Here is a 26,392-nt window from a genome sequence, read left to right as displayed (position 1 = left end):
TCACAACAACACAGATTTATTTACAAACAGGCAGAGCAGCAGGCAACAGAAAATGAAAACCAAGGACAAACTTCCTTTGCACAAAATGGAAACAATTCTCCCAGGAACATGCAGGAAGATAACAGAGGGAAAACAAAGAGGAGACTTTCAGAAATGTAGGTGATTTTTTTTTCCCTCTACACACTATTTTGGTGGCCTGTTTGAAACCCTCTGTGTAGCCCTGACACAGACATTGCAGACTCTGTAGCTCCTCCCACATTCTCTGTTTCCTTCAGGATCCAAAGAATCAGTCACAGTCAGAATCCATGCAGCATTGGTTTAGCTTTATGTGTCAAAATATGTCAGTGCAGCTGAGTCACAAATTGATCTTCTGTGCAATCACATTTTTTTTTCCTTTACATTCATCAATTAAACATGCATCCTATCCTCAGGGAAGTATTGCATTACACTTGCAACCAGTGCAGCAGCAGGGGGAGCATCACTGACCACAGTCCATTCATTTAATTCACCTCCAAATTTATTGTAAAATCTGTGAAGCATTGAACAAATACGTCCACTAGATAAGATGCAACATCAGAATCTCAATATTCTTTGAGCCAGGACAAGACAAAACTAAGCACACAAATCCTAAGAAACTGGTGATAAACTCATTTCTGGTGCAGAAGCTTAATTAAGATGTTGTAAAAAGACAAATTTGGGTTGATTTTGTTTGTTTTGTTTTCACTCTCCCACGTACATTGGAGATGCATTGCAGGAAGTACAGAACTGAGTAGGCCGTGCCATGCCAAGGCATGATTCCAGTGGGGAGCAGAAACACCAGACCCAAGTTACCAAAAACCCACAATCCTGGCTGGTCAAAACCAGCTGCTCCCCCAGTAAAAGCCACCTGTGTGCTGGTGTAGGCAAAGCTGTGTGGAATCCCCACCCAGCAAACCCCTGCTGCACACGCCTGCCAGGGCTGAGGTTACTTGACCTCTCATTTCTACTTCTGTCCAACATTGTGCAATCTTTTTGCAACTGCAGTAATGAGGGCAGCTCCCTTCCCACTCCCATCTTCAGAAAGCATGAAAGTCACATCACACTGAGGGGCCAGCTCCTTCACTGTTTCCTGCAGGATCCTAGAAAAACTGAAAGGGAAGGGAGAGAAGAACAGAACGTTTTAGCAGTTGCTTTCTGATCTTTTTGTATTCACCTATAAGCAAGGAACCTCAGCCATTGCTTTCTTTTGCTTTTTCTCCTATTCATGAAAGATGGAATCTGATTGTGTACAGAAATTTGTAATTTTTATTTCTCCACTTGACTTTTGTTCAGCATGATGCCACACACTGCCCACATCTTCAGAGATCGTGAAGGAGGTTCTCTTCTCCCAACTCAAAAGCATTACTGCTTCTAGGCCTTGCTCACAGAATACTGACCCAACTCCAAAAACTCAAACAGCTTTCCATCTGGGAGACTCAGATATTGTAGAAATCTACCAAAACACTGAGAAATTTAATAAGTATTAGGTTCATTCAACATCCCAGAGAAAAGAGCCTCCCAGTGGTAACTGGAGCTGACTTTACAATTTTTGATCCTCTGGCTAGGAAAGGGAAATGACAAAATGCAGTGAAATGTGTTAGATCCTTCCCCCCTCTCAGGTTTTTAATCATCTCAGCAGAAAGCTGGCACAGGTATGTTCTCACAGTGAAAACAAGCAAACAGCAGAGGGAAGTGGCACCAAGGCACTCACTGTGGATGGAGCTTGTAGAGCGTCCCATCCACTCCAACAGTGACCTGCAGGCGCTCCACACCTCGGTTCTGCCTCTTCTTCTCCACAACAGCAGCCAGCCCTGCCCCACAGAGCCGGGCAGCCCTTGTGGACACAGCTGCACACACCTCCTTGACAATGATGCTGTCCTCACAGGTGCTGTCCAGCCCCAGCTGCTGCAGGATGCGCCGCACCTGCAGCAGGGCCAGCCGGTCACTGCAGGGACACACAGAGCAGCATTCAGGGACAGCCCCACAGCTCACACAGCTCTGGGCCAAAGGAAATGGGGCCACCTCAGCTCTAACACCCCCCCAGTTCTCTCAAGGCTGGTTTCTGTCTGAATTCAGATGGGAAAGCTGCTCCTGCCATGCCATTGCCATGTTAGGCTGCATCTCCAGAAGGCACGAGCAGTAATTATCCACCTAACCCCAAAGCCATAGGGGAGCAGACCCAGATCAGCCACAGGACTGTTACTTTCCTGAGACCCTCCTTTCAAGGCTTTCCACAGCAGAAAGGGTTTCAAATAGCCTAGGGACCATTGTAATCATACAGATACATAGGTATGCACATATTCGTGTATCACTGACTTCTTGCTTTCTTAAATAAATGCTATTTTGTCACACAAGAAACACTTAGCTTGATGGCTAAGGCATCCAAGATAACCCAGTTGTGTGGACAGGAAATGATAATTCATATAATTACAACAATAATTCTATAACTTCCCCAGGTTCTTATTTTTAACATTTATTCTGGAGGTGGGGAATGCACAAAGAAAACTGTAATTGACTTAATCCACTTCTTGAAGGAAAGGGCTCCACACACTTGCAAAAGACTGTGTTCTAGGTGTCCCAGAGGACTTTAAGGATTTAAACCATGTAAATCTAACAACTTTACCTCTCAATCTGAGACAGGAATTTTGTTTCAAAGATGCCTCTTTTCCTGAGGGATTCTGAAATGTGTCCTCTGAACAGCAGTCCTTGTTTGGTTAAGTCAATCAAAATTTGCCTCACTATTTCACCTAGGTACATTCCACTGGTCATTTTTTCATACCTGTTGGGTCAAAAGAGGAATAAAAATGTTCATTTAAGGAGATAGCTCTGTTTAGCATGAGTGGTATGTACATGCCCTGTGAACTCAAAAAAAAACGGTCCAAGCTTGCAGAGCAATAGCCATGAAACTCCATTTTTCAATCATCAAAAATCTGTTGCAGAGACTTCAAGTGCAAATATTAATTACAATATATTTACCTATGCCAAAGGGTAACAGAAGTAGAAAAAAAACCTTTGCAATATTAAACAGAATATAGTGTTAAAGCCAGAGTCCACACTGAAGTGAAACTCCTGCCTGTCCCCCATGCATTCACCAGTGAGTTACATCTAATCAATGCTGTCTTTACCCAACAAGCTTGAGTCTGAAAACCACCCTAAAAGTAGGAACAAAGCATGACCTAGACTTTGTAGGGAAATCTTAAAAGCTGCACTGTTTGGTAATGCTTTAAGATGAAAACAGTGCTGTGGTAACAATGTACATCTTTGTTTTTTTCTTTTTTTTTTTTTTTTTTTTTTTTTATATCTAGATTACTTACCAAGCAACAAAAGAAATGCAATATTAAAATTTCCTTTCTGATTATTCATTCATTCATTAAGCACATTTAAAAAGCAGCCAGTGTCTCTTGAAGACTGACTTCATCAGGCTCTTGGCATCAGGACCACCACGTTTACCTCTGTTTCCCTGGGTTTAGGGAGCCTTCATCTACTTCTCTGTCATATTTTGTCCTGATGTGGTCAATGCAGCCATTGTCACCAAATGCTCCCCATTCTGTATTAATGCACATTTTTCCTTCATTCCCTTCCACTATTTCTATGTTTTTCATGTCCTCCATGTAGCAAACATTGGTGCCTGTTCCTAGAAGGAAAGAAATGACAAGACTTCAGCTGGAAAAGTGAAGCAGCGCCAGAAACTTATGGAAGATGATTGCAGTGCTCATCTTAAGTTCTCTTTGCCTCATCTCAAATTTCAAGGCCATTCTGTGATTCTATGCTTAGATATATTTCTGGATCAAAACTTGGAGGAACATATTGGGGGAATCATCTAAAAAGCCCAACAAGAATTCATTCAGATTTTTAAAAACATTTGCTTGTTCCATGGTCTATGACCTGGCTACACAGTAACTATGCATGTATTTGTCAAAACAAGAATTCATGCTCTATCTGCTTGTACTCTTTTACCCTGCATACACTTGTTAGGCACCATCAGAGAGATGATCAAAAATCCAACAGGTTCAGGAACTTATCTGCTACAGATGTTGTTAAGTTTCCTTCTGAGTACCACACAAATCTGCCAAGAACCCCAAGTAACTAATATATCAATATATATATACACATATACTAACATATCACTATATATACTAATATATCAATATATATATGAATATATCAATATATGTACATGAATATATCAATATATACTAATATATCAATATATATATATATACTAATATATCAATATATACTAATATATCAATATATATATACTAATATATCAAAACTCAGATAAAAGGTGCTGGTTTAGAGATGCCAAAGCCCAGCTTTACATAGGTGCTTCCTCCTCACAGTGGCCACTTGAGCAGCACTGTACCTGCAATAAGGCCAATCTCACAGTTTGGATCCTCATAGCCACAAGTCATCATGGTCCCAACAGTGTCATTCACCACTGCTACAATGTCCAAGTCAAACTCCTAAAACACAAGTCACGATCAGCAGTGGAATGCCAGAGGGAGGGTGAATTAAATACACCAATATGAGCAGAAAGAAACAGCTCACATTTCTTCTCCTGATGGCCTCTCTTAGCATATCAACAACATCTTCCCCCTCACAGTCTGTTGCCTTGAATCCTTTTGTCCATCCCACAAGTGTTCCCTGAAACAGAAGAGAAAGAAAGCCACGAGTGAAGACAAAGAGCAGACTGTACATTGCAAGCATCAGCTTTTTCTTGCCTCCCACCCCAATGCTTTTTTTCTTTTCCCAAATAACATATTTCCCTGGACAGGTTACTGTGGGTGTCTAGTGCAGGCTGTGCTTATGTATCTTTGTTACTCCACTGCTGGTGGTAGTGGCTCCAAGTTTACTCAGCTTTTTGTCAAGGCATTGCACTCAGTACCTTCTAAAATTCATTTGGAAAATAACTTTGCTGTAAATCATCAAACACCCATCAAACATTAATGAATCTATTGTTAATTTTTGGGTCGTTTCCTGAAGGACATTTGATATGATCCCACAGCTCCAGGCAACACTAATTTATTTCTTTTCAGACAACAACCTGGCCTGACAGAAGTTGTTTTCCAGGTTACATGAAGTAATTAGCTTTACACTTCCTAAGTGGCTCTGGACTGTCTGTCCAAAGGAAAAAAAAAACATAGAAGACAACTGGGAGAAAAAGCTGCTATAAGAAACACCCTCAAGCTCTAGAACAGTAGAAGACCAAACACACAGAGCAACATATCATGGGACACAGATGTGTCTCATTCAGTTTGCCATCAATACTGTGGAATTTGCTTCCTGATCATTTGTCAAGACCTAAATGCTAAGCTGTGGGTTCAGAAGGCACATCAATTCATGTTTCCACAAAAGGCCAAGTCCTATTGCTATACTCTCAATAATGAGCTGAAAATTGAGACAGAGCAGACTAACTTCCAGGTTTAGAAGCTATTGTGAACCCCACCTGGACATAAAAACATTCAATAAAATAGCAGTCTCTCATTTCCCCAGTATCTTACATATTTGACTAGAACTAAGCAGCACAACATCCCCTGCCTCTCTTGGAAATCCATAAATCTTTTCAGATAAGATAAAAGATACCTGTCAAAAAGCCAACTCCTCCAAATTGAGCAAGTAAGTTCAGGTCTGTCCACTGCCACTCAGCAAAAAAAAGCTAATGTGGTGCAGAAGTTACACAATCAGAGCTGTGCAGCACAGCTTGGAAAACAACCTGGGATTGTAGCTGAGCAAGCAGAAGGAGCCATTTGTTATCTCTTGCCACTGAAGAGTTAAGGCAGCATAAGGAGGTTCCTGGGTTATTAAAAATATGCCCTTCATTTTGCTGTCATGAGGGTTTAATCTTTATAGAACAAAAACAAGCTCATGTCCAGCACTTACCAGAGACAAGAAGTGAAAGTTCTGCCCCCATAGGCAGGTGGATAACATGGGATGATAATTTTCTCATGAAACACAACTCATTTGCAAAGCAAAGTAATAAATTCTCCAAACCAACAAGTCAGCCTTGCCCAAAATGATGTCATTTACCAAGCAGATGCAGAGCTGCTGCAGCTCTTACCTTGTCAATGCTGGTTTGCCTGCAGGGGAAGGAGAAGGTGAAACCCAGAGGAAGCCGAGCACCTTTTATCCCCATATACTCCAGAAATTCTGCTATGCACTGGACAATATGGTCAAAGAGCTGGAAGGAAAGAAGAGGCATAGAAATATCACAAGTAACCCCATACAATGGACCTTGGCTGCATCAGTTAAACATTCATTTCAGATTACCTCTTCTCCTGTCCCTTGCATGATCTCCAAAGGAATGGCAAAGATTTTGTTATACATTTGCACTGATCTTCTTCTCCCGCTTTTGATTTTGACCAGCAGAACCCTGAAATTTGTGCCACCAAGGTCAAGGGCAAGGAACTTTCCTTTCTCTGAAGGAGAAGAAAGTCATTTCATTTTGGTGCTTCTCCTAGCACGTTTGCCAGTCAGAGCAACATACCAATGACAGCACTCTGTTCCCTATGGCATTTATCCCATCAAGCCTACCAGCATGGGGCTGAAGATAACAGATAACACAGCAGGAAGCACCAGTTGGGCAACATAAATCCCCCTGGCCTGTGCCAAATTAATTAGCATACTCCTTCCCACCAAAAGCAGACAAGCAGCTTTCCTGCCCCACCTCCAGGTGTGTGGGATCTCAGCACATCGCTCCCGATGTCCAGAGATGCCAGGAGAACCCTTGGGGGTCTCGGAAATCCTGGAATGTTGCCAAGAGTGCTTGGTGGCTTGATTTTGATCCATCCACAGAAGTGACAGCAGTTTGAGGACATGAGAATCAGTTTAGAATGAAGGGTGTAAAAGGGACACATTTATAGGGTGAAATATAAACTTTAAGGTTTTTGGTACAGGGGGGTTATGGAGACAAGATGGAGGGATCAGGGAGGATCAGGTGTCTCGTCCTTCTTCTTTCTTCTTCTTGTCCTCCATCTCCTGTGGTGATGTTGGCATTGGGGATTGGTTTATGGTGAAGGTGCACTTGCCAACATGGGTGAAAAGTATTGGAAAATAAAAGTAAATATCATGTACGTAGATTTTAGTATAAAAAGACATGACCGCCCCGTGGGTGGTCACGAGTGCCCGTGGCTGCCTTGCAGATCAGACCTCTGTTGGGCAGACAGAAAATTTTGTAGATAAGAAACAATAAACAATCTGAAGATCGAAAAGCTGAAGAATCCAGACTTGTCCTTTGAATCGCGTGCCACCCAAGAACCACCCTACCCGTGTCGGGGCAGAGACAGACAGACGGACCCGACACAGGTGCCCATGAGCCAACCTCACCTGTTCCATCCGGCATCCCACACACGTACGTGGGCAGCATCTTCACCGTGGCCTGGGCTTGCGTCTCCCTCTTCAGCCCATACTCCAGCTCAGCCCTCATGCTGTCCCTCACCTCCTGCAGGATGCTGGGGGGCAGCAGGAAGGGGGCGAGGGCGGCGTCGAGGCGCCGGCGCTGGGCTGCCAGCCTGTGTGCCACCGCCGTGACCACGGCGGCCCCGCGGCCGCTGCCGCTCTGCGACAGCAGGAACCGCACGTCACACGTGGGCACCAGCCTCCTCACCACCTTGTGCAGGCGCTTGGCGTACCTGGCAGGGACACAGAGTTCCTCCTTGAGGCTCCCACAGGCCTTTGGGGCATGGTTTACTGTTGGTGTCACCAATACTGTGTGCAGGATGTGCCTTGGCTTGTCTGACCCTGCTGCTGAACCAAATAGCAGCACTGTGGTGTTTTGTAGCTATGATATTTGCTGAAAAATCCTTTCCTTTGGATTTTTTCTCTTGAGAAGTTGAGAAGCCTCAGGAACAAAATGTAACCAATGGTTATCTGCTGCTGTGGAATGCAACAGGTGCATCTGGGATTGGTCTCATGTGATTGTTTCTAATTAATGGCCAATCACAGTCAGCTGGCTCAGACTCTCTGTCTGACACACAAGCTTTTGTTATCATTCCATTCCTTTTCTATTCTTAGCCAGCCTTCTGATGAAATCCTTTCTTCTATTATTTTAGTATAGTTTTAATATAATATAATATATATCATAAAATAATAAATCAGCCTTCTGAAACATGGAGTCAGATCCTCATCTCTTCCCTCATCCTGGGACCCCTGCGAACACAGTCACAGTGTTTCACCCCAGGGACACTTTTGGCTGGCTGGGTGTGTGGTGTTTCACCCCAGGGACACTTTTGGCTGGCTGGGTGTGTGGTGTTTCACCCCACAGACACTTTTGGCTGCCTGGATGTTGTGTCTGGGCACTTGGGGACAAGTCCAGGCCTGCAGGAGCTCTGGTGGTGCTGGGATGGAGCTTCCCCCCATAACAGGGGCTGCTCCTCAGGTTTCCCTCTGGTGGAGAAGCTTTAAGGTGATGGTGAAGGAAAGGAGTCGGTTCTGATGGAGGGTTTGGATCCAGAGCTTTATTCTGGCCCACAGGCCTCTGAATCCAGAGCAGAAGCAATCCAGAACTGCTGGAGCACATGGTTGCTCACCCTTTTACCCTGGGGACAGGGGCAGGGAAGGGGTAGGGAGCCACCAACCAGGTACAGGAGGGGAGGTCTCAAGGGACAAGGGACACTTGGATGGCCCAATGCCCCCCAGGGGTAGAGGGCATCCTTTCAATCTGCCAATCACTCAACGCCCTTCTGCAATGCCAGGACTGACAGGCAGTGCTGGGAGGGGAAAGGAGAGGAGACTGACACACCTGGGAGGGAATCTTCAGGGGAGGGACCCAAGGTAAACCATGAAATCACACCATGACAGTTTACTTCATCTCTGGCTGCAATCAGGCCTCCAGCCAGTTAGGGGGAATGGTTGGAGGAGGTTTCTGGTTTGGGAAAGCACAGGTGGAAAAACAGTGGAAGTAGTAAAGGGAGAAAAAGAAAGAAAAGAAAGAAAAAGAAAAAAGAAAAAGGAAAAAGGAAAAAGAAAAAGACCCATAGTGAACTGCAAGTGTCCTAGGGGCCCAGGAGTCAGTTGAGAAATCAGCTGCATTTCCTCCAACACCATTATTCCAGGTGTCATGTCTCACAGTATTCACAGAATGATGAGGTTGGAAGAGACCTTGAAGATCATTGAGTCCAACCCAGCCCCAACACCTCAACTAAACCTGGCACCCAGTGCCACATCCAGGCTTTGTTAAACACATCCAGGGATGGTGACTCCACCAAATCCCTGGGCAGACCATTCCAGAACTTTTTCACTCTTTCTATGAAAAATTTTTTCCTAATATTCAACCTATATTTCCCTTGGTGTAGCTTCAGACTCTGTCCTCTGTTTCTGTCAGTGCTGCCTGGAGAAAGAGACCAACCCCACCTGAGCACAGGCACCTTTCAGGGAGTTGTAGAGAGTGATAAGCTCACCTCTGTGTCTCCTTTTCTTCAGGCTAAACGCCCTCAGCTCCCACCCCACTCCAAATTCTAAAGCTCCTGGGACAGCTTTGCAATACCAAAGCCACTCAGACCTCACCCCGAAGCTGAAGCAAAACTGGCACTTCTCTGAACAGCCACACACAAGTGCAGATGGAAGCTCTTAGCCATTATCAAATCCTCTTTGTTACTCACTTGGGGTGTGTTTTGTAGAGTCCCCCATCAATCCCCACGGTGGTTCTCATCCTCAGCAGCTTTTTGTTGTCCCTGAGGCGGGTCAGGATGGCTGCCAGGGCGGCAGCGCACAGGTTGGCCGAGCGGAAGGAGACGATGGTGCAGACGTGCTGAACAGCGACACAGTCCTCCTCAGAGGGAAACAGCTTCAGCTCTGTAAGGATCTCTCTTGTGTTGCTCAGGCCTTCCTTGTACCTATCCCCAAAACAAAAGAATACATCACCAAATGCAAAAACTTACAAATCAATACCTTGGCTCAAAAAGAAATGAGAGGAGACCACGACACAACCCATCAGACAGCATCACAATTGATTCCCATAAACCAGCAATGTGCTTCCCACAGCATTCCCAGAAGTACCCAGGGGAGAGAGTTCAAATGCTGAACTTCCTGGGGTTCAGCATTTGGTGACACCAATCAATTAGTCAAGAAGAGAAAGGGATAAAACAGTCCAAAGAAAGAGAGCACAAGAACAGATATACAGCTTTACTCAGTACAACAAAGAAAATAATTCCTGGAGTGACAATGAGGACCAGGTTCCCAGTTTTCCATGCAGTCATCCATTAGCTGATTTATAATCTGTACTGCATCTCCACAGCCCCAGTATTCCCACATCAGAGAGGCTGAAAACTGCAGCAGTCATCCCACACACTCAGGTCTCCAGAGAGGTTATTTGAACAACCTGTGATGTTTACCAACACACGTGCTACTGTGGTACTTTGCTAAAACTATCTTACACCAATTCCCACTTACAGAAAGGTCAACTTTTCTCCTGGGCAAAAGCAAACTCAAGCTGAACTGTTCAGAATTGTTCCCAGCACTCACAGATTTTAACAACACTTTCATTATTGCTTCTGTGCTAGTGAAAAACTAACTTTGAGAGTGGCTACTCTCAAAGAGTGTATTACAAGTTCTTACTTTTCCATTGCAGACACGTGTTTCATTTCAATCTTGCCCTTAGTAAGCAGAGCTGTTGACACTTTCCCATTGAAGAGCAGACCTTCCTTTGTCATTTTAAGGAGAATCAGTCTCACAAGTTCCCCCAAATACAGGCTGCTGATCATCTTCTCAAACCTGGAATGGAGCACAGGAAGGAATCAGGAGGTGTTCACCAGCTCCTCTCTAGCCCTCCACAGCATCATAGCACAGCAACCACCTGGATTTAGCAACACATGGGCAGCTATAGCAGCAATCCCTTGGCCTGTTATATTGGAATTTACCAATATTGTGTACGGGATGTGCCTGGGCTTGTCTGGCCCTTGGCACTGAACCAAACAGCGGCACTGTGGTGTTTCACCCCACAGACACTTTTGGCTGGTTGGGTGTGTGGTGTTTCACCCCAGAGACACTTTTGGCTGGCTGGGTGTGTGGTGTTTCACCCCAGAGACACTTTTGGCTGGCTGGGTGTGTGGTGTTTCACCCCACAGACACTTTGGGCTGCCTGGGTGCTGCAGCTGAGCACGTGCAGACAAGTCCAGGCCTGCAGGAGCTCTGGTGGTGCTGGGATGGAGCTTCCCCCCATAACAGGGGCTGCTCCTCAGGTTTCCCTCTGTGGAGAAGCTTTAAGGCGATGGTGAAGGAAAGGAGTCGGTTCTGATGGAAGGTTTGGATCCAGAGCTTTATTCTGGCCCACAGCCTCTGAATGCAGCAACTGCACCAACAGAACTCCCAAACCATGTGGTTGGGTGCTCTTTTACCCCGGGGAGAAGGGCAGGGAAGGGGTAGGGAGCCACCAACCAGGTACAGGAGGGGAGGTCTCAAGGGACAAAGGATACCTGGATGGCCCAATGCCCCCCAGGGGGAGAGGGCATCCTTTGAATCTGCCAATCACTCGATGCCCTTCTGGAATGCCAGGACTGACAGGCAGTGCTGGGCAGGGGTCAGGGTGGGGAAAGGAGAGGAGACTGACACACCTGGGAGGGAATCTTCAGGGGAAGAACTTGGGGTTCTGAGGTAAACCCTGAAATCACACCACAACAGCCCGCAGCAGGGAGCTGTGAAAGGGACTCACCCTCTCCAGAAAGGAAAGATCTGGATTACACAGAACCAGCACCAACTAAGTCGTCTCAGGTTCACTTAACACAATTCCTGTTCCAAGGGGGCAAACACTGGAAAAGCACTCTGGGAACTCAGACAGGGAATCACTTACAGCTGTTTTCCAGGGTTGAGAGATCCCAGATCCAGCTCCCGATCGAACTCCGTGCGGAGATCATCCAAAGCACCGTCGTCCCCGAAGGCGCCCCACTCGGTGTTAATGCACATCCTGCCCTCGTCCCCCTCCACCAGGCTGATGTGCCTCATCTCCTCCATGTAGCAGGCGTTGGTGCCAGTCCCTGTGGGTATTGGACAAACCACTGTTTGTTCCATGTGTGCTTTTTGTTTGGGAATAAGTCAGTATATTGCCTTTGGAAGAAAACACAAACACATAACCCTGTGGCACAGGATGCTCATATAGGCCACCTGCACCCGTGAAATCATCATTTCACAGTGAATGGAAAAAACCTGAAATTATTCTAAGGTTTGACTTATTTAAAAACATTTTTTTCTCTTTCAAATGTACTTCTGTGTGCCCAATAAAAGGCATCATAGTGCATGAAATGGAGAAACTGTAGAAAGCATAGCTGGGACTAACTACCAGACGTGAGGGGAATTCAGCTTTCTCTGGACAGACACAGTAATTTTCTATACAGTCAGCAGAAAAGTTTAGTATGCTGGTCACAACTGAGCCCAGACAAAATGGGGACTGTGGTATTTGATGGCAATGTGATCAGCATAAAAACAGCTGCTTTACAGAAGGCAGCCAGGCTTGAAAATCCAACCATTGTTTTTTCCATTTTCTTTCTGCTCTTTCCTCTATTGTGAAATTCCTTCCTACTTCAAATTTGTAGTAATTCAACAATGAGAGGGAAAAAAAACTTTCATGGTGAACAGAAAAAATTACCAATTATGAGTCCAACCTCACAGCGCTGGTCATCGTATCCACAAGTCATCATGGTTCCCACCGTGTCATTGACCAGTGCCAAAACATCAACATCTATGTCCTAAGAGCATAAAGATGGGTGATTAGCAGGGAGAAAAGCTCAGAAAGCCTGCTCTGTGATAAAGCACCAGCATGCAGACATATTCCCTGGTTGCACTTTGAAGGCCTCATTCAGGAAAACTCCTTGGTTGGAAGACACTACTTCCTTTTACAACACTCTTCCCACAGCCCTGTAAGGTTACAAATATCTCTGAATTCTCAAGTGTTTTGCCAGCCTCTTTGTTTGAAGGATTTGTTTTTCCCCAACCCACCTCATTTGCCAGAAAAGTGACACATTATTGGTGTGAGTGTTGTGATACTGTGCTTACAGGCTGTGTGAAAGGACAACATCCTCTACCACCTGAGCAGAGCCCGCCAGGTGGTTCAGAAACACACAGAAATGCAGCTACAGCTGTGCAGCAATACCACACTCAAGCAAAAAGTCCTTCCACTGAGGCTGTGCAGTTTCCTCTTTGCTATGAACTCATCAAGATATGGAAAGATGCTTTGTTTTTCTTGGCTGGTGTTACCAAACATGAAAAGCAAGGCTTTCCAAAATATTAAAACAGTGTTATTGAAAGGCTGTATGCTAGTTCAAGGGCAGATTTAATCATGTCTTACTGCTGACCTTAAAAATTGCCATCAATGGCTCCATCGTACAGACTGAAGGGGACAGGCAAGCCCTGCTGGGGTTGGGTGTGCCAATTTGAGATGGCAGTTTCCTCCTACCAACCCTCATCCCATGGCCAGGCTGTGAAACACAGTGTGTGAAATTATTGAGTGTTTTATATCTCACTGTTCCAGATTGCAATGCAAGATGTTTTAAATTCCCATCTGTAGGGCAGATTATCTTTGTCAAGTGGGCAGTTTGCCTGATCTCTCTCTTTGAGTGACTACATTCACACCTCCCTGGGAGGGGACATCTGCTGATAGCAGCTATTGAATGTCCCTGCATGGCTGATAAGAACTGTAACATCCCATTGGGAGATGCTCTGCCCAGAGGGAGGAGCCAAGCATTGCTACCCAGATATAATCCAGAGGTTTGGAGACACCAGCATGGCTTTCTCCATGGGATTCCCCAGAGGAACAGCAGCTGCCTCTCCTTCCACTGGATCTTCAGAGGAAGAACACATCCTTCTCTACAGGACCCCCTGCTCCAACAGAACCACCCCTGACACTGCAGGAGGGCTGCAGCCACATTTCCAATGGTTCTGCTGCCAACACCCTGACCCACAAGGTGTCAGGTTGGGTTCTGACTCTGGCAGTGTTGTTCTAGTGTACTGCATTGTTTATTTTATCCTTTTATTTTTTTTCTTTCCCTATGAAAGAACTGTTATTTCCTGTTCCCATATTTTTGCCTGAGAGCCCCTTAATTTAAAATTCATAGCAATTTGGAGGGGCGGGGAGGGTTTACATTCTCCATTTCAGGGGAGGCTCCTGCCTTCCTTAGCAGACTCCTGTCTTTCCAAACCAAGACACCACCCTGCAGTTTAACCAGAGGCTGAGACAGTGGGGCCATTCTGGTGAGGTGTCAAAGCCTGGGCTCAGGGTGCAGCTGCACTTGTGTTACCTGGGCAGTCTGAATTACAGCTGTGAGAGAGACACAGATCTGCCAGATGTGCAGGCATGCTGGGCACTTGCTATTGCCCATCCCTGAAGGATTCTGACAGCTCCCAAAGGAACCCACACACCAAGAGATGGATTCCCAGGAGGACATTCTCTGCTCCTGCAGGTCCAAGACTTGCCTGGTGCTTCTGGAGGGCCCTGTGGAGGGAGCTGACCACGTCTGTGCCCTGGACTCCTCGGACCCTGAAGTGCTTTGTCCACTCAAGGAGAACCCCCTGAAAAGAAACAGTGCAGTGACCCAAAAGCACACAAAGTTTAGCACACAAACCACAAAGCCAGTCAAGACTGAAGTGTGTGGAGAAATCCATTATTAAAACTCAGCCAAAATCAGTCAGAGTAGAACATCTTACCTTGGGGTGCCTATCAGTACCTATAGGAATGTGCCCCCCTGTTGAGGAGTGACAAAACTCTCCTTTGTCCCCTTAAAAAGGAAATAAGCCCAGAAGTTTCTCTCCTCAATCAGGTAAAAAGCCACCTCATAGGACCTGGGGGACTTCACCTCAAACTTAAGGAGCCAATTGGACAGGAGCCAAAAAATCCCACCTGGGCAATTTACTAAAAAAAGAAGAGAACAAAGAAACCAATCACTTTTATGAGGTGTTTTACCAGGAGCAAGAACCTCCTGCACCTGGCTCAGTTTTTCTCTGTTTGTTATTTTGCCTTTTATTCAACCTTTTTGTTTCCAACACTGCAACAGAAGCCATCCTGCTGATTTTATGCCTCCAAAGGTAGCTGAGCTATCTTGGGTGAGTAACAGATCCCCAAGAGCTCATGGGACCTGGCTCAAAGAGGCTCCTATTACTGTACCAACGTGTAAGTCAAGTTACATCTTACCTTGGGCTGCCTGTCAGTACCAGCACAGCCAAAAAGGTACAGTCATAAAGTCCCAATTCTGTAAATGAGTCTCCCTGTGCTTCATTTAAAGCACATGTGGCTTTCCTATGCTGATCACAGTCTAATAGCATTAAGCAAAAAGCGTTTGCAGGACTGGAGCCCAAAGCACAGACCCCTAGAAATAAGAGAGGCTAGAATGAGAGAACACAAAATAATTGCAACCAGCCCTTTGTTTCCCCAAGAGGTGTCTCAAGCAGCTCAGCTACAGGTATTTCCTATTCAGAATCAACTGTAAAAAAAAAAAAATTTAAAAAAACCAAAAACTGAGAGTGATTAAAACAATAAAATATTTCAAGACACAGAAGTGCACATCTGTTTCTAACAGTGTTAATACAGGGGCACATGGTTCCTGTGGAATTGGGTACTGACTGAGCAACAGAATAGCTTTTGATTAAAGGTGGTGATGCCTTGAGATGAGAAATGAATCACTGAAGGATAGTCAGGTCGAGTTAAATACTAAAAGTCATCCATGCCTTCTTCAGAGAGCTATGCAAACATGACCCCAGATAAAAGCCACAGGACAGCACCTGCACTCAACAGCTGCTCCAGACTCTGCAAGGAGCTCAGCTTGACAAGAGCATTTCTTATGCATCTCACCTCATCCAGCTTGGTCTGTTTGCATGGAAAAGAAAACGTAAAGCCAAGAGGCAACTTCTTCTGCTTCAGGTTTTTGGTCTCCATGAAGTCTGACAGACAGTCAGCAATGTAATCAAAGAGCTGCACAAGAAGAGAGGAGAGTTGGGCAGTGTCCACAGGCAGACACAGCAGCAGCAGCACAGTGTGGTGTTTGTGAGGGTTTCTAGGACGAGGTGAGAGATGAGAATCTGACTCTATGTTCTCAGAAGGCTGATATTATATTATATTATATTATATTATATTATATTATATTATATTATATTATATTATATTATATTATATTATATTATATTATATTATATTATATTATATTATATTATATTATATTATATTATATCATAGAATGCTATACTAAAACTATCCCAAAAATAAAGAAAGGATATATCAGAAGGTTTAATAAGAATGATAATGAAAGCTCATGACTGACTCCTCAGAGTCCAACACAGCTGACAGTGATTGGTTATTAAGTTAAAATAATTCACATGTTTGGATAAACAATCTCTAGACCACATTCCAGAGCAGCAAAACATGGAGAAGTTGAGGCTTCTCATCTTCCCAGGAGAAGAAATCCTGGTGAAGAGGATTTTTCCCAAAATATGACAGTGACAGCAGCAGCATCAGTGCCTACCTCAGCTCCATTGCCCTGGGTGACCTCCTTGGGTGTGGGGTAGAACTTGCTCTCCAGCTGGCTGCTCTGCTTCCCATCATCAAACACCTTCACCTGGTGGGCACGGAACTGGGAGCCCCCCAGGTCCACAGCAAGGAACTCCCCCTTCTCTGCAACACAGGGGACCACATCACTGGGCATGGCCACAAACCCTGGCTGCTGAGAATTTGAGACTTTGTGTGCTGACAAGCACTGACCCCAAAAGAACACTACATTTAACCTATGGCTGTATAGAGAAGACTTCCAAAATAAAATGATAGGACTGAAATCATTGGTGTGTAGTTTGAATAGAAATGTGTAATATCACATAGTAGAAAACTTAGAGTTTAAAGTTTTAGAATATAGTAAGATATATAAAACAAGATAGAATATATATAAAACAAGATAGAATATGCATAAAACAAGATAGAAGTTTTAAAACAGAAGCTAGTCCTTCTTCTTCACAAGTTTAGGCAGTATTATGTAATTAGAAAAAAAAGTCCACATTGCGGGCCACATAAGTTAGTTATTAAGTTAAAAGTAAAAATAATTGAAGTGTCATTTCTTAATTAGACAGTTTATCCTTAAAAAGCCTTGTAAAGAGAGAGATAGGTCTCCATTTTTGAATAGAAGTGTGTAATATCACATAGTCGAAAACAAAGTTTGAAGTTTTAGAATATAGTAAGATATATAAAACAAGATAGAATATACATTAAACAAGATAGAAGTTTTAAAACAGAAGCTAGGCCTTCTTCTTTACAAGTTTAGGTAGTATTATGTAATTAGATAAAAAACTCCACATTGCAGGCCACAGATAGTTTTTAAGTTAAAAGTAAAAATAATTGTAGTGCCATTTTTTAATTAGACAGTTTATCCTTAAAAAGCCTTTAAAGAGAGACATAGGTCTCCATTTAGATAGGTCTCCATTTTTCAGTTTATTAGAGTGAAGTGCTGGAGAACTCACAGTTTATAAAACTGCAATATAAATAAGAACTAACAAACATCTGAATCTGAACAAGAAATACCATCTCGCACATTTAATCCTGACCCTAACAAAAAAAAGCAAAGGCTCAACAAGGGGCCTCTGCTGCCCCATGATGGCAGATCCTGATCCTGGATGGGCCTGGGAGCATCAGAAGGACTGAGAGCTGGAAACCCTCAGCAAGGCTATCAGGTCTCTCCTTTCAGTCTGCTATGTAATAGTTAATTCAAATTTATTTGGCAGTTTGGGGTGTTCACCCTGCTCCTTCCACAGCAGCACACTTGCAGGCTGCAGAAGGATGAGCTTGGCAGCAGGAAAGGCCCTAAGCAGCTGCAAACCAACCAAGGGGCTGCAAAACCATCACCTGAAATGTGGCACAAGCAGAATGTGAGGTCATTGCCTGTATCCAGTAGAGGATGCAGGACTTGCAGACATATGTTAAGACTCAGCTCTAGTGCAGAAATCAGGTTCCAAGTGGGAAAAAGCCAATTTGCCAGCAAAGTGAACCAACACAGTCCTTTTCCTTTTCTTTTGGTGTTTCTGTGAAAGTACCATTTGTTTCAGAGGCTTGCTCAGACACACACATCTCCAGCAGCAAACCTCAGATGGAAGGACAGCGTGGCCTCACAGCTACAATAAAATTTGTTTATCCCTCACACAGGAAAATGCCCTTCCCAAAAGGAAAACACAGTGGGGTATGTGCCTAGCCCTGCATGATCTTTGTTCCACAGTCCAAACATGATTAAATCTGGTCCTGAAAGGGAAGGAAGCAGGAAATTCTACCTGTAATACCATGGTCTGCTATCAAAGGTGAGGAGGCAGATTGGGTTACTCAGTAAACTGTGACATTAGTCAGACTGTTAATCCCTAAACTATGAAAGATGCTCTATATGAGTCATTTCAGTCAGCAACACTGAGGGCAGCAAAAAAACCCTCTAAGATAATAATAATAATAGTAATAAAAGAAGAAGGAGGAGGAGAAGAAGGAGAAGAAGGAGAAGAAGGAGAAGAAGGAGAAGAAGGAGAAGAAGGAGAAGAAGGAGAAGTCAATAATAATAATAATAATAATAATAATAATAATAATAATAATAATAATAAATAATGGGGGAATAACCATCCAAGTTTGAGCTGTTTAAACCTGCTGGAAGTTTTAACCAGTCTGGCAGCAAAATAACCAACCAGGATTTTTCCAGAGGGCAAAAATAGAAAAATCAATGTGATACTTGGAGTGGGCAGTGTGCCAGTAGGATATAGCCCAGCTTGATGCTGCAGCATGTCCTTGGCACACAGGAAAGGCCACACAGGCCAGGAGAGCACCATCCAACCTTGGCCTTGGGGGACATCAGCTCTTGCTGATGACACCACATGCAATTTTCCAGGTCTCCTGGGCTCAGGGGCTCCCTGCTGTTCCAGAACAGCATCTGAGACCTGTGAGACCTCAGGAGCAGTGACTGACACTGAGACTGCAAGGGTTAAAAAAGTACTTGTTTCTCTTTGACAAAGCTAGCAGCAAAGGAAGAGTGCCCCCTTCCATCCAGTCAGCTTGTGTATAATTTCTCTCAGACATGCCTCATTTCAAGGAACTTGCCTTCAAATACCTTTTTTATGCCATGAAAGCTGTTATTCCTCATTTAATTGCAGGGAAATTACCATCAGAGGGAACAAAGTCATGTGGAAAGGTACAAAGCTAACATTTCCATTTTCTGCACAGCTAGTTTACAGCAAGTCCTGATCTTGGTGAGACAGAATCCTGAACAAATTAACTTGGTTAAACGTGGGGAAAATGCCATTTTCTGTCAGGCTGCACTGCCAGGAGCCAGCTGAGGAGTTTTATTCTGGATGTGCACGCTTCTCCAAACAAGATGAGCTTGGAGTTCCTATCTCATGTCACATCCTCCCAGAGGACACCACTGCACTTTCTCTGTTCAAGTCTCAGCTGAAGAAGCAGAGCAGTTCCTGGTAGACCCAAACCAGGAGCAGATTTTCCCAGTGGAGAAGGCAAGGAAGGAAGGGCAGAAGGGATCATTTTTTGGGGAATTAGCAGAAGCAGTGCAGAATTTGTGGATCCCAGCTCTGAGGATGCCAGGCTGCTGTCCCTTGGCAGTGAGACACACAGTCCTGAAAAAATAAACTTGGTTAAACCTGGGGGAAATGTCATTTTCTCTCAGGCTGCAATGCCAGGAGCCAGCTGAGGAGTTTTATTCTGGATGTGCACGCTTCTCCAAACAAGATGAGCTTGGAGTTCCTATCTCATGTCACATCCTCCCAGAGGACACCACTGCACTTTCTCTGTTCAAGTCTCAGCTGAAGAATCAGAGCAGCTCCTGGTAGACCCCATCCAGGAGCAGATTTTCCCAATGGAGAAGGCAAGGAAGGGATCACTTTTTGGGGAATTAGCAGAAGCAGTGCAGACTTTGTGGATCCCAGCTCTGAGGATGCCAGGCTGCTGTTCCTTGGCAGGTTGAAGGGTTTCTCTGCAGCATCCTGCCCTCCCCGCAGCTCCAAGGCCAGGCCGCACATGGCAGAGCCCCAGCAGAGTGCACTGCAGGCTCTGGGCTGTAGAGGCTGCCCTTGCCATGTCCAGCCACAGCTCCTGCAGCACGGCCCGCACTACAACAGATGGGAGAAGCTGCTCCTGAGCACTTCCCGGGTCCTCTCCTCAAACAAGCAGCTCTAGGTCAAAATCCACCAGGTGCAAGGAAAAAACCACTCTGCCAGTGTAGGAGCTATGGGGTAGGACAGTCGGGATGGACGGAGATGAGAGATCTCTGCAGCCAGGTCAGGAATTTGGGGTTTATTGCAAAGGGCCTGGGGGCAGGGCCCTGCTGGGAGCTGCCAGGCACAGCTCAGAGCAGGGCTGAGAGAAGAGAGAGGGAGAGAGGATGAGAGGGTGAGAGAGTAAAAGGGTAAGAGAGTAAAAGGGCAAGAGCATAAAAGGGGTAAGAGAGCGAAGTTCCCGTTACAATAATAAATCTTCTGTGTTGAATATTCTAATTTTCACTAACCAATCTAGTACAATATACAAATCCTATAGCATTTACATACAGCCTATAAGAATCACTACATTACCATACTGGGTTACATTTAAACCCTAAAAACTCCTCTTTGGACCCCTTCTGCCAAGCTGTAGGGTCTGCTCTGACCCTTGTACCTGTCTGCAAGCAGAGGGTGTTGTTCCATCAAAAGGGGATTATTTTCAGTTTGGCTACATCGTTGTTTTCCAGTTGTTCGGTAACTAAGGTATCTCAAAGCTTGCTTTCATTTCAATCTCACTTACAGTTTCTATATTCTCAAAATCTTTTGCCAGGCAATCATATTTATAAGGTTTTCCTGTCTCATCTTCCCCAACATGCCAGCACTCCCCCAGGCTCAGTATCAGTACCCACACGTGCTTTCTCAATTAATAACCCCGAGTCTGTGGCTGCCCTGTGTGTCTGGGGTGCTGTGCTGGGGTGCTGGCAGCAGCTCCCCTTGTGAAGCAGCAGTGCTGAGCAGGGACTCACCTGAGCCATCGGGCAGCGAGCGCACGAACGAGGGCAGCATCTTCACTGCTGCCGTGGGGTTGGTGTCCCTGGCCAGCCCCTTCAGCATCTCAGCCTGGAAACGAGCTCTCACATCCTGCAGGACATCATCAGAGAGGCGCAGCTGGTGCAGGAACCTGTCCACCTGCAGAGAGGGAAGGTGGCACTCAGCCATGCAGGCTCCTTGCGCTGCTCGTTCGCTTCATTTTCTGTCACTGATGTATTTTATGAAAATCCTTTTGCCAGGATTTTTCTCCTGAGAAGCCTCAGAAAATAAATGTAAAGAATAATTATCTGATTGCTTGGAATGTGGTTTGGAGGTTGCTCACCAACAGGTGCATGTTTGATTGGTTCCATGTGAACTGTTTTTACTTAATGACCAATCCAGTCCAGCTGTGTCGGACACTCTGGTCTGTCAGGGATTCTTATTATTCATTCTTGTCTAACCTTCTGATGTCTCCTTTCTCTTTCTTTAGTACAGTTTTAGTAGATCATTTTCTTTTAATATAATATCATAAAATAATAAATCAGCCTTCTGAAACATGGAGTCAAGATTCTCATCTCTTCCCTCGTCCTGGGGACCCTCAAACACCACCACACATTTTCGACCTCAGTGACAAAGTTCTCACGACTGTCGGTGCAAGCAAGCTCCAGGTCATCATCAGGACATTCACTCTTCTCAAAAAACTTTGCTTTGGAAATGTTTAGTGCAGCCTTGGTGAATCACTGCCCAAAAGCTGCCCATCTTCTCTGATGGCTCAGTAACTTGACAATCTATGTAAGTCATGAGATTTGCCTGAGACCCTGACAAGCTGTTTTCACACCATCCTCCCCTGCTAGAGATGTAATGAGCTAGAACTGCAAAGTGTGTCAATCTGGTGAGAGTTTGACCTCTCTGAGGCAGCTCCAGAAAATGCCATCAGTACCCAAGCATGTCAGCCACAACCCCAAAACATCTATTCAGCTACTGCTTCACTCCACAGACAATTAACTTTGTTGGCATGCCAGGCTGGAACTCAAAGCCTTTTTCCCACTCCAGCTCTGCTCTCCATTCTCTTGTGATTCTAGGATTACATCTATAACACATTTTTTGGGTGCAATGAATACCCTTTGTTAAAGGTCTGTAACTCACAGAATACATCAAAATAGAAGGCAGTTGAATAGAAAAGAATAGAAAAGAACCTGGCAGAGAAGTTAATCAGTGTTTATGGACAGCTTCATCAGGTTTTTTTTTTCCTTAAGGACCACACACTGCTGGGACTGACACATACCTGCAGGGCTATAAGCAGTGTGGCCTAGAAACTACACAGCTGGGTACAACAAAGGATTAACACAGGGAAAAAAAAAAGAATTTGTCAACATCCAGAAGCTTTTCCACTGGGGAACCAGAGTTTGGTGCTGTTTAAACACGATGCAGGGATAATAAATGTGTCCACTGAAGGGTCATTGGTGTTTGCTGGTCCCCAGCACACAGGACTTGGGGCCAGAGAAGAGAAGTGGGACAGCTGCCAGTGCTTTGCTGCTACAGACACTCAGCTCTTGCACCTTGGGCTGTGCTGTTGTGGTGCTGCATCTGTTCAGAGCATTTCATCAGTGCCATTTACACAGGGAGGTCTGGGGGGCTGGAAGGACACAAAGTCCCACCATGGTTGGATTTAAAAGGCTGCATTGTTTAAACAGAGGGCAATGCAGGTTGTAGATAAGTTGGTCTCTGCTGCAGTTTGGACTATTTTACTACCTGTTTTAATGAGGTACAAACTAATTACCTATTCACAGTCCCATTTTAAACTGATGGTCAGCAATGACCCACCAGAAAGAGCCAGGATCCTGAAAGTCACTCCAGCACTCAACACACACAGAAAGAGAGGAAAAAGTGTTAAATTACAACATACAATTGTCCCAGAGCAGCAGCTGCCTTTGGATACAGCTGTGCCTTGAAAAGGCTGTTATTCAGATTTGTATTTGTAGCCCTTGTTTTGCAAGTGCTTGATTTTCTCCAAGGGTTTTTTGAAGCTCCACCACTGTGTAGGATGCATCATCTTAGCCTATGCACCTGTACTGTTTTTTTGGAGAAAATACAGTGACTGGAGAATGCAGCACTCATGAATTCTGACACAGACCCAAATAGCCTTGCAACAGAAACCCCTTTGGGGGGAAAAACTCTCATGGTAATAAAAATTACCATGTCTGTTTGCAGAGAACATGCACCAGCTCCCTGCTGCCCAGACACTGCATTCCCCACCCTGTTTACCTACAAACCAGAGGAGCAGACAGTCCTTTCCAAGGAACCAGATAAGGCAGAGCCCAGGAAATCCTGCTGGCTCTCCAGCCTGATTTACAGCCTGAGCAAGGCCCTGCTCTCATAACCATTTACTGGTAAACACGGAATGGCCAGGCTGTGCTAAACCAAACTGGTTACCCCCTCCCATGGCACAGGAGCAGGGCCTTGCCTCATTTATGGAAACAGCTCTGTTTTCATGGCAGGCAGGCTCTTGGCTTTGGCACCACAGAGTAAATAAGCCTGGGGAGGGAAAGGTGGGAAGACATTCCTTCTTTCTAATAAGGGAGTAATCAGCTCTATTCTGTAAATCCTACCCTAGGCTACCTGTAAGAGAAGTCTGAGGAGCATGTGGTTTCTTGCCTTCAGGAAGGGCTAGTTTGCACCTTACAGAAAGACTTTTTGATTTTTTTTAATGCAGCCTTGATTTTTTTTTTTTGCCAGAATTCCTCTGCTTTGTTTGCCGGAGCAGCAAAATTCTGTTTGCCAGAATTCCTCTGCTCCCTCATCTCCACTGTCCTCACTCAACTGCAAGCTGGATGTTTCCCTGCAGAGCCCACTACACCCAAGCACTGCTCCACAAGGTGTTTCTCTTTCTTAGTAAAAAGAATGAAGAAATAGTTCTGTCTAGATAAGAGAGAGCTCCTCACAGAGGGGAGGGGCAGTGAGGCCTTTTTCTGATCACATTAAATCCTAGGGATAAAAGGGCTAGGACTGAGTCAGGGACATCTGATTGTTGAGATACCAGTACCTCTCTCAGAATGCCCCTCTCCAAAACAGAATTAATGGAACAAGTCCTCCTTGGAACGAGCCACTCCATGTCTTGGGCACAGACAGGAGAACCTGGAGCTGCTCCCTTTGCTGATGAGCTCAGTGATGGAAGCAGATCCAAGCACCAGGACCTTGGATCTCCCACCACATCCACAGACAGCCCCACCTCCCACCTTTCCAGCCCCTGGCTGGGAAACCAGAGGATGGAGCCTGGCAGCACTCAGTGAAGACCCCAGGAATACAGAGCACCTGCAGGGGACATGTCCACAAAGCAGAGGACCTGTAACCCATGAAGCTTATGGGTCTCACATGGTCTCATGATGGACATAAGCCCAAAAACCCATTTCAGCAGGGCATGGAAGTAGATTAGGGAAGAGCGACCATTAGGCAGCTCACTCCCAGTACTGATAGCTCCAGATCTGAGCCATCCCAAGCTTTTCCAACTGTAATTAAAGGTCACACCTATAAACATCAGAGTGATTAGCCAGTTTTGGATAACCAGAGAGGAGGCACAGGAACTCCAACACCAGTTGGAAATCTCTCCTGAATCTCAGGAGACCCAGACCAAAGACCACAGGGGTTTTCCCTGTCCCTGCTACGTGACTGACTCCTGATTCCTGCTCAGCTTGAGAAATCCCATCACTCATGATACATTTGCAAGGCAACTCTGCCAGAGCCATCCTTTCTGTCCTCTGGGCTCTTCCACACCATGCCAAATAAAGCTTGAGCACTTTCCCTTAGTGCAGAGAATTTGCTCCATTATTGGGAGAGCACTTACAACTGTGCAGGGAAAACCACTAACCGGACCTATTTTCACTCTCACCAGGTGGTTTAAGGTCTAAACACCTCCTACCCCATCTGGCTGAATGGTTTTAGTGGATAATGCCATGATATGGTCTGCATTACTCACTGCAGACCCCTCTGTATCTGGGTAATACAGCTCTTAAAATAGCAACCAGCTACTGCTGCAACTTACCTTTTTTATTTGATCCTCTTTTAGCTTTGTGAAATGGAAAGCTAGCAAGTGGACAGCAAACATTTTCCTGAAGCAGATGGATGAGTCAGTAGTGACAGAGCTGCTGTGAGTAACTCCAAAGCCACAGATCTTTATTCACGAAACTGGAGCTAGAGAAACTTCAGCAGAGGCATTTTCCCCCCGTGTGGAATAGCAGAGTTCCTGGGAAATTGAGTCCAGAAATAAATCCATCCAGTGTGATTGGGTCAGTGATTAAACTTCTGCCTCTTTGTAGCACACCCCCCCACATCACCCCGAAGTCCCTCCCTCCCTCCCCAGCCACACACTTCATTGTGCCAGAGCAGGCACCTGGAGAGCTGCCAAGCTCAAGGGGAGAAAAATCGATTTTGTTGCTGCCCCACTTGGGAATTGTTACCACTTCTCAAAGCAGTTGCTACGCAGCCTGCCCCGCTTGGTGCTTCATCCCAGGGGCTGACAGGCTCCACCACGGCCGGGGGCTGCAGGGAATCTGGGAAGCTGAACGGATTTAGGAGACTTCTTCCCTCTGCTCAGCTCTTCTGCATGGATTAACTTCACTCTAGCTCTGCACAGTGCACCCTTCTCTGCAGCTTTGTACCAATTAAGCTTCAGCTGTGTAAAGAGCAGAGACACACAGACCCCTGCCCCCAGCTGGAATGCTTCTTGTGCAATTCCCAGCAGGGAGGTTTTGGGCTGGTTCTTCTCCCTTCTCCCAAAGCTCCAGACCACTGAAGATCCTCAGTACTGCAAAACCTGGGGAGAGAACAGATTTAGCTGGCAGGCAGCAGTGTGGGTATCACACTGCCCCACTGGAAGGATGCAAGAGCAGCTTCCTTACACCATTACATTCTGACACAGCCTTTAACCATCAACTCTCAAATTCATTCTGAATAAACCAGTGGTTCCAGGATTGTGTCAGTGTATCAAGTGATATGGACTATGGAAACATCATCCCAAGGAAACAGTGAAATGCTGACACAAAGGAGAGGAAGAAAAAAAAAAAAAGGCATTCTCATGGGGTAATTAGAGGCTCACTCTCAAACTACACCTACACAGAATGTGTTTCCCCCCAGTTACTGTTCAGCTGAACTGAGCACAGCTACTGCAGACAATTGTCACCCTGAATTTTGCAGAACAAGGTAACAATTAAAAATTATTTTGATAGATTAGAAAAACAGCAGGGGGAGAAGAGGAAAGGGGGAGGGGAGTACCAAGTAATGTGAGGAAACACAAAGAATTAGTGAGTAGTGGGAATTGTCTAGAGATCCAGAGAAGGGCAGAGGCAGCCAGTCAGTCTGGCCACATCACTTCATAGCTTAGAGTGGACCCAACCACCTCATGCTACTGTAAAAAGAAAAAAAGTGCAACTGA

The 26,392-nt window shown here is 45.2% G+C and overlaps 1 protein-coding gene across 3 annotated transcripts; it reads right to left on the bottom strand.

Moving 5' to 3' along the window:
• Nucleotides 1-26,392, bottom strand: LOC139595355 (hexokinase HKDC1-like). Of its 3 annotated transcripts, XM_071438421.1 has the most exons (19): nt 25,419-26,392; nt 25,004-25,204; nt 20,961-21,123; nt 16,458-16,606; nt 15,791-15,910; nt 14,419-14,514; nt 12,596-12,695; nt 11,804-11,987; nt 10,573-10,728; nt 9,618-9,851; nt 7,345-7,649; nt 6,289-6,437; nt 6,080-6,199; nt 4,570-4,665; nt 4,385-4,484; nt 3,469-3,652; nt 2,642-2,797; nt 1,730-1,963; nt 1-1,127 (listed from the first exon to the last, which is right to left on the bottom strand). In XM_071438421.1, the coding sequence occupies exons 2-19, from the start codon at nt 25,064-25,066 to the stop codon at nt 983-985; spliced, it is 2,754 nt and encodes a 917-aa protein (XP_071294522.1). In that variant the 5' UTR covers nt 25,067-25,204; nt 25,419-26,392; the 3' UTR covers nt 1-982. The 3 variants fall into 3 exon arrangements, with proteins under 3 accessions (XP_071294522.1, XP_071294521.1, XP_071294523.1); XM_071438420.1 differs by lacking the exon at nt 25,419-26,392 and having other exon boundaries at nt 25,004-25,271; XM_071438422.1 differs by lacking the exons at nt 16,458-16,606; nt 20,961-21,123; nt 25,419-26,392 and having other exon boundaries at nt 25,004-25,271.

The sequence above is a fragment of the Agelaius tricolor genome, unplaced genomic scaffold, assembly GCF_023055355.1.
Source record: "Agelaius tricolor isolate 1412-34295 unplaced genomic scaffold, bAgeTri1.0.p SCAF_13, whole genome shotgun sequence".
In the NCBI taxonomy this organism is placed as follows: domain Eukaryota; kingdom Metazoa; phylum Chordata; class Aves; order Passeriformes; family Icteridae; genus Agelaius; species Agelaius tricolor.
Note: the sequence above shows the minus strand (reverse complement) of the source record. Positions and strands in the feature narration are given on the sequence as shown.

Bases quoted from the DNA above. Each gene is read 5' to 3' on its own strand.
- LOC139595355 (XM_071438421.1), bottom strand. From the start codon at position 25,066: ATGTTTGCTGTCCACTTGCTAGCTTTCCATTTCACAAAGCTAAAAGAG. The intron at 12,696-14,418 runs GCAAGTCTTGGA...TTATGCTCTTAG, and splicing joins GGGCCCTCCAGAAGCACCAG to GACATAGATGTTGATGTTTT. The intron at 9,852-10,572 runs GTAAGAACTTGT...TTTTGGGGATAG, and splicing joins CACGTGTCTGCAATGGAAAA to GTACAAGGAAGGCCTGAGCA.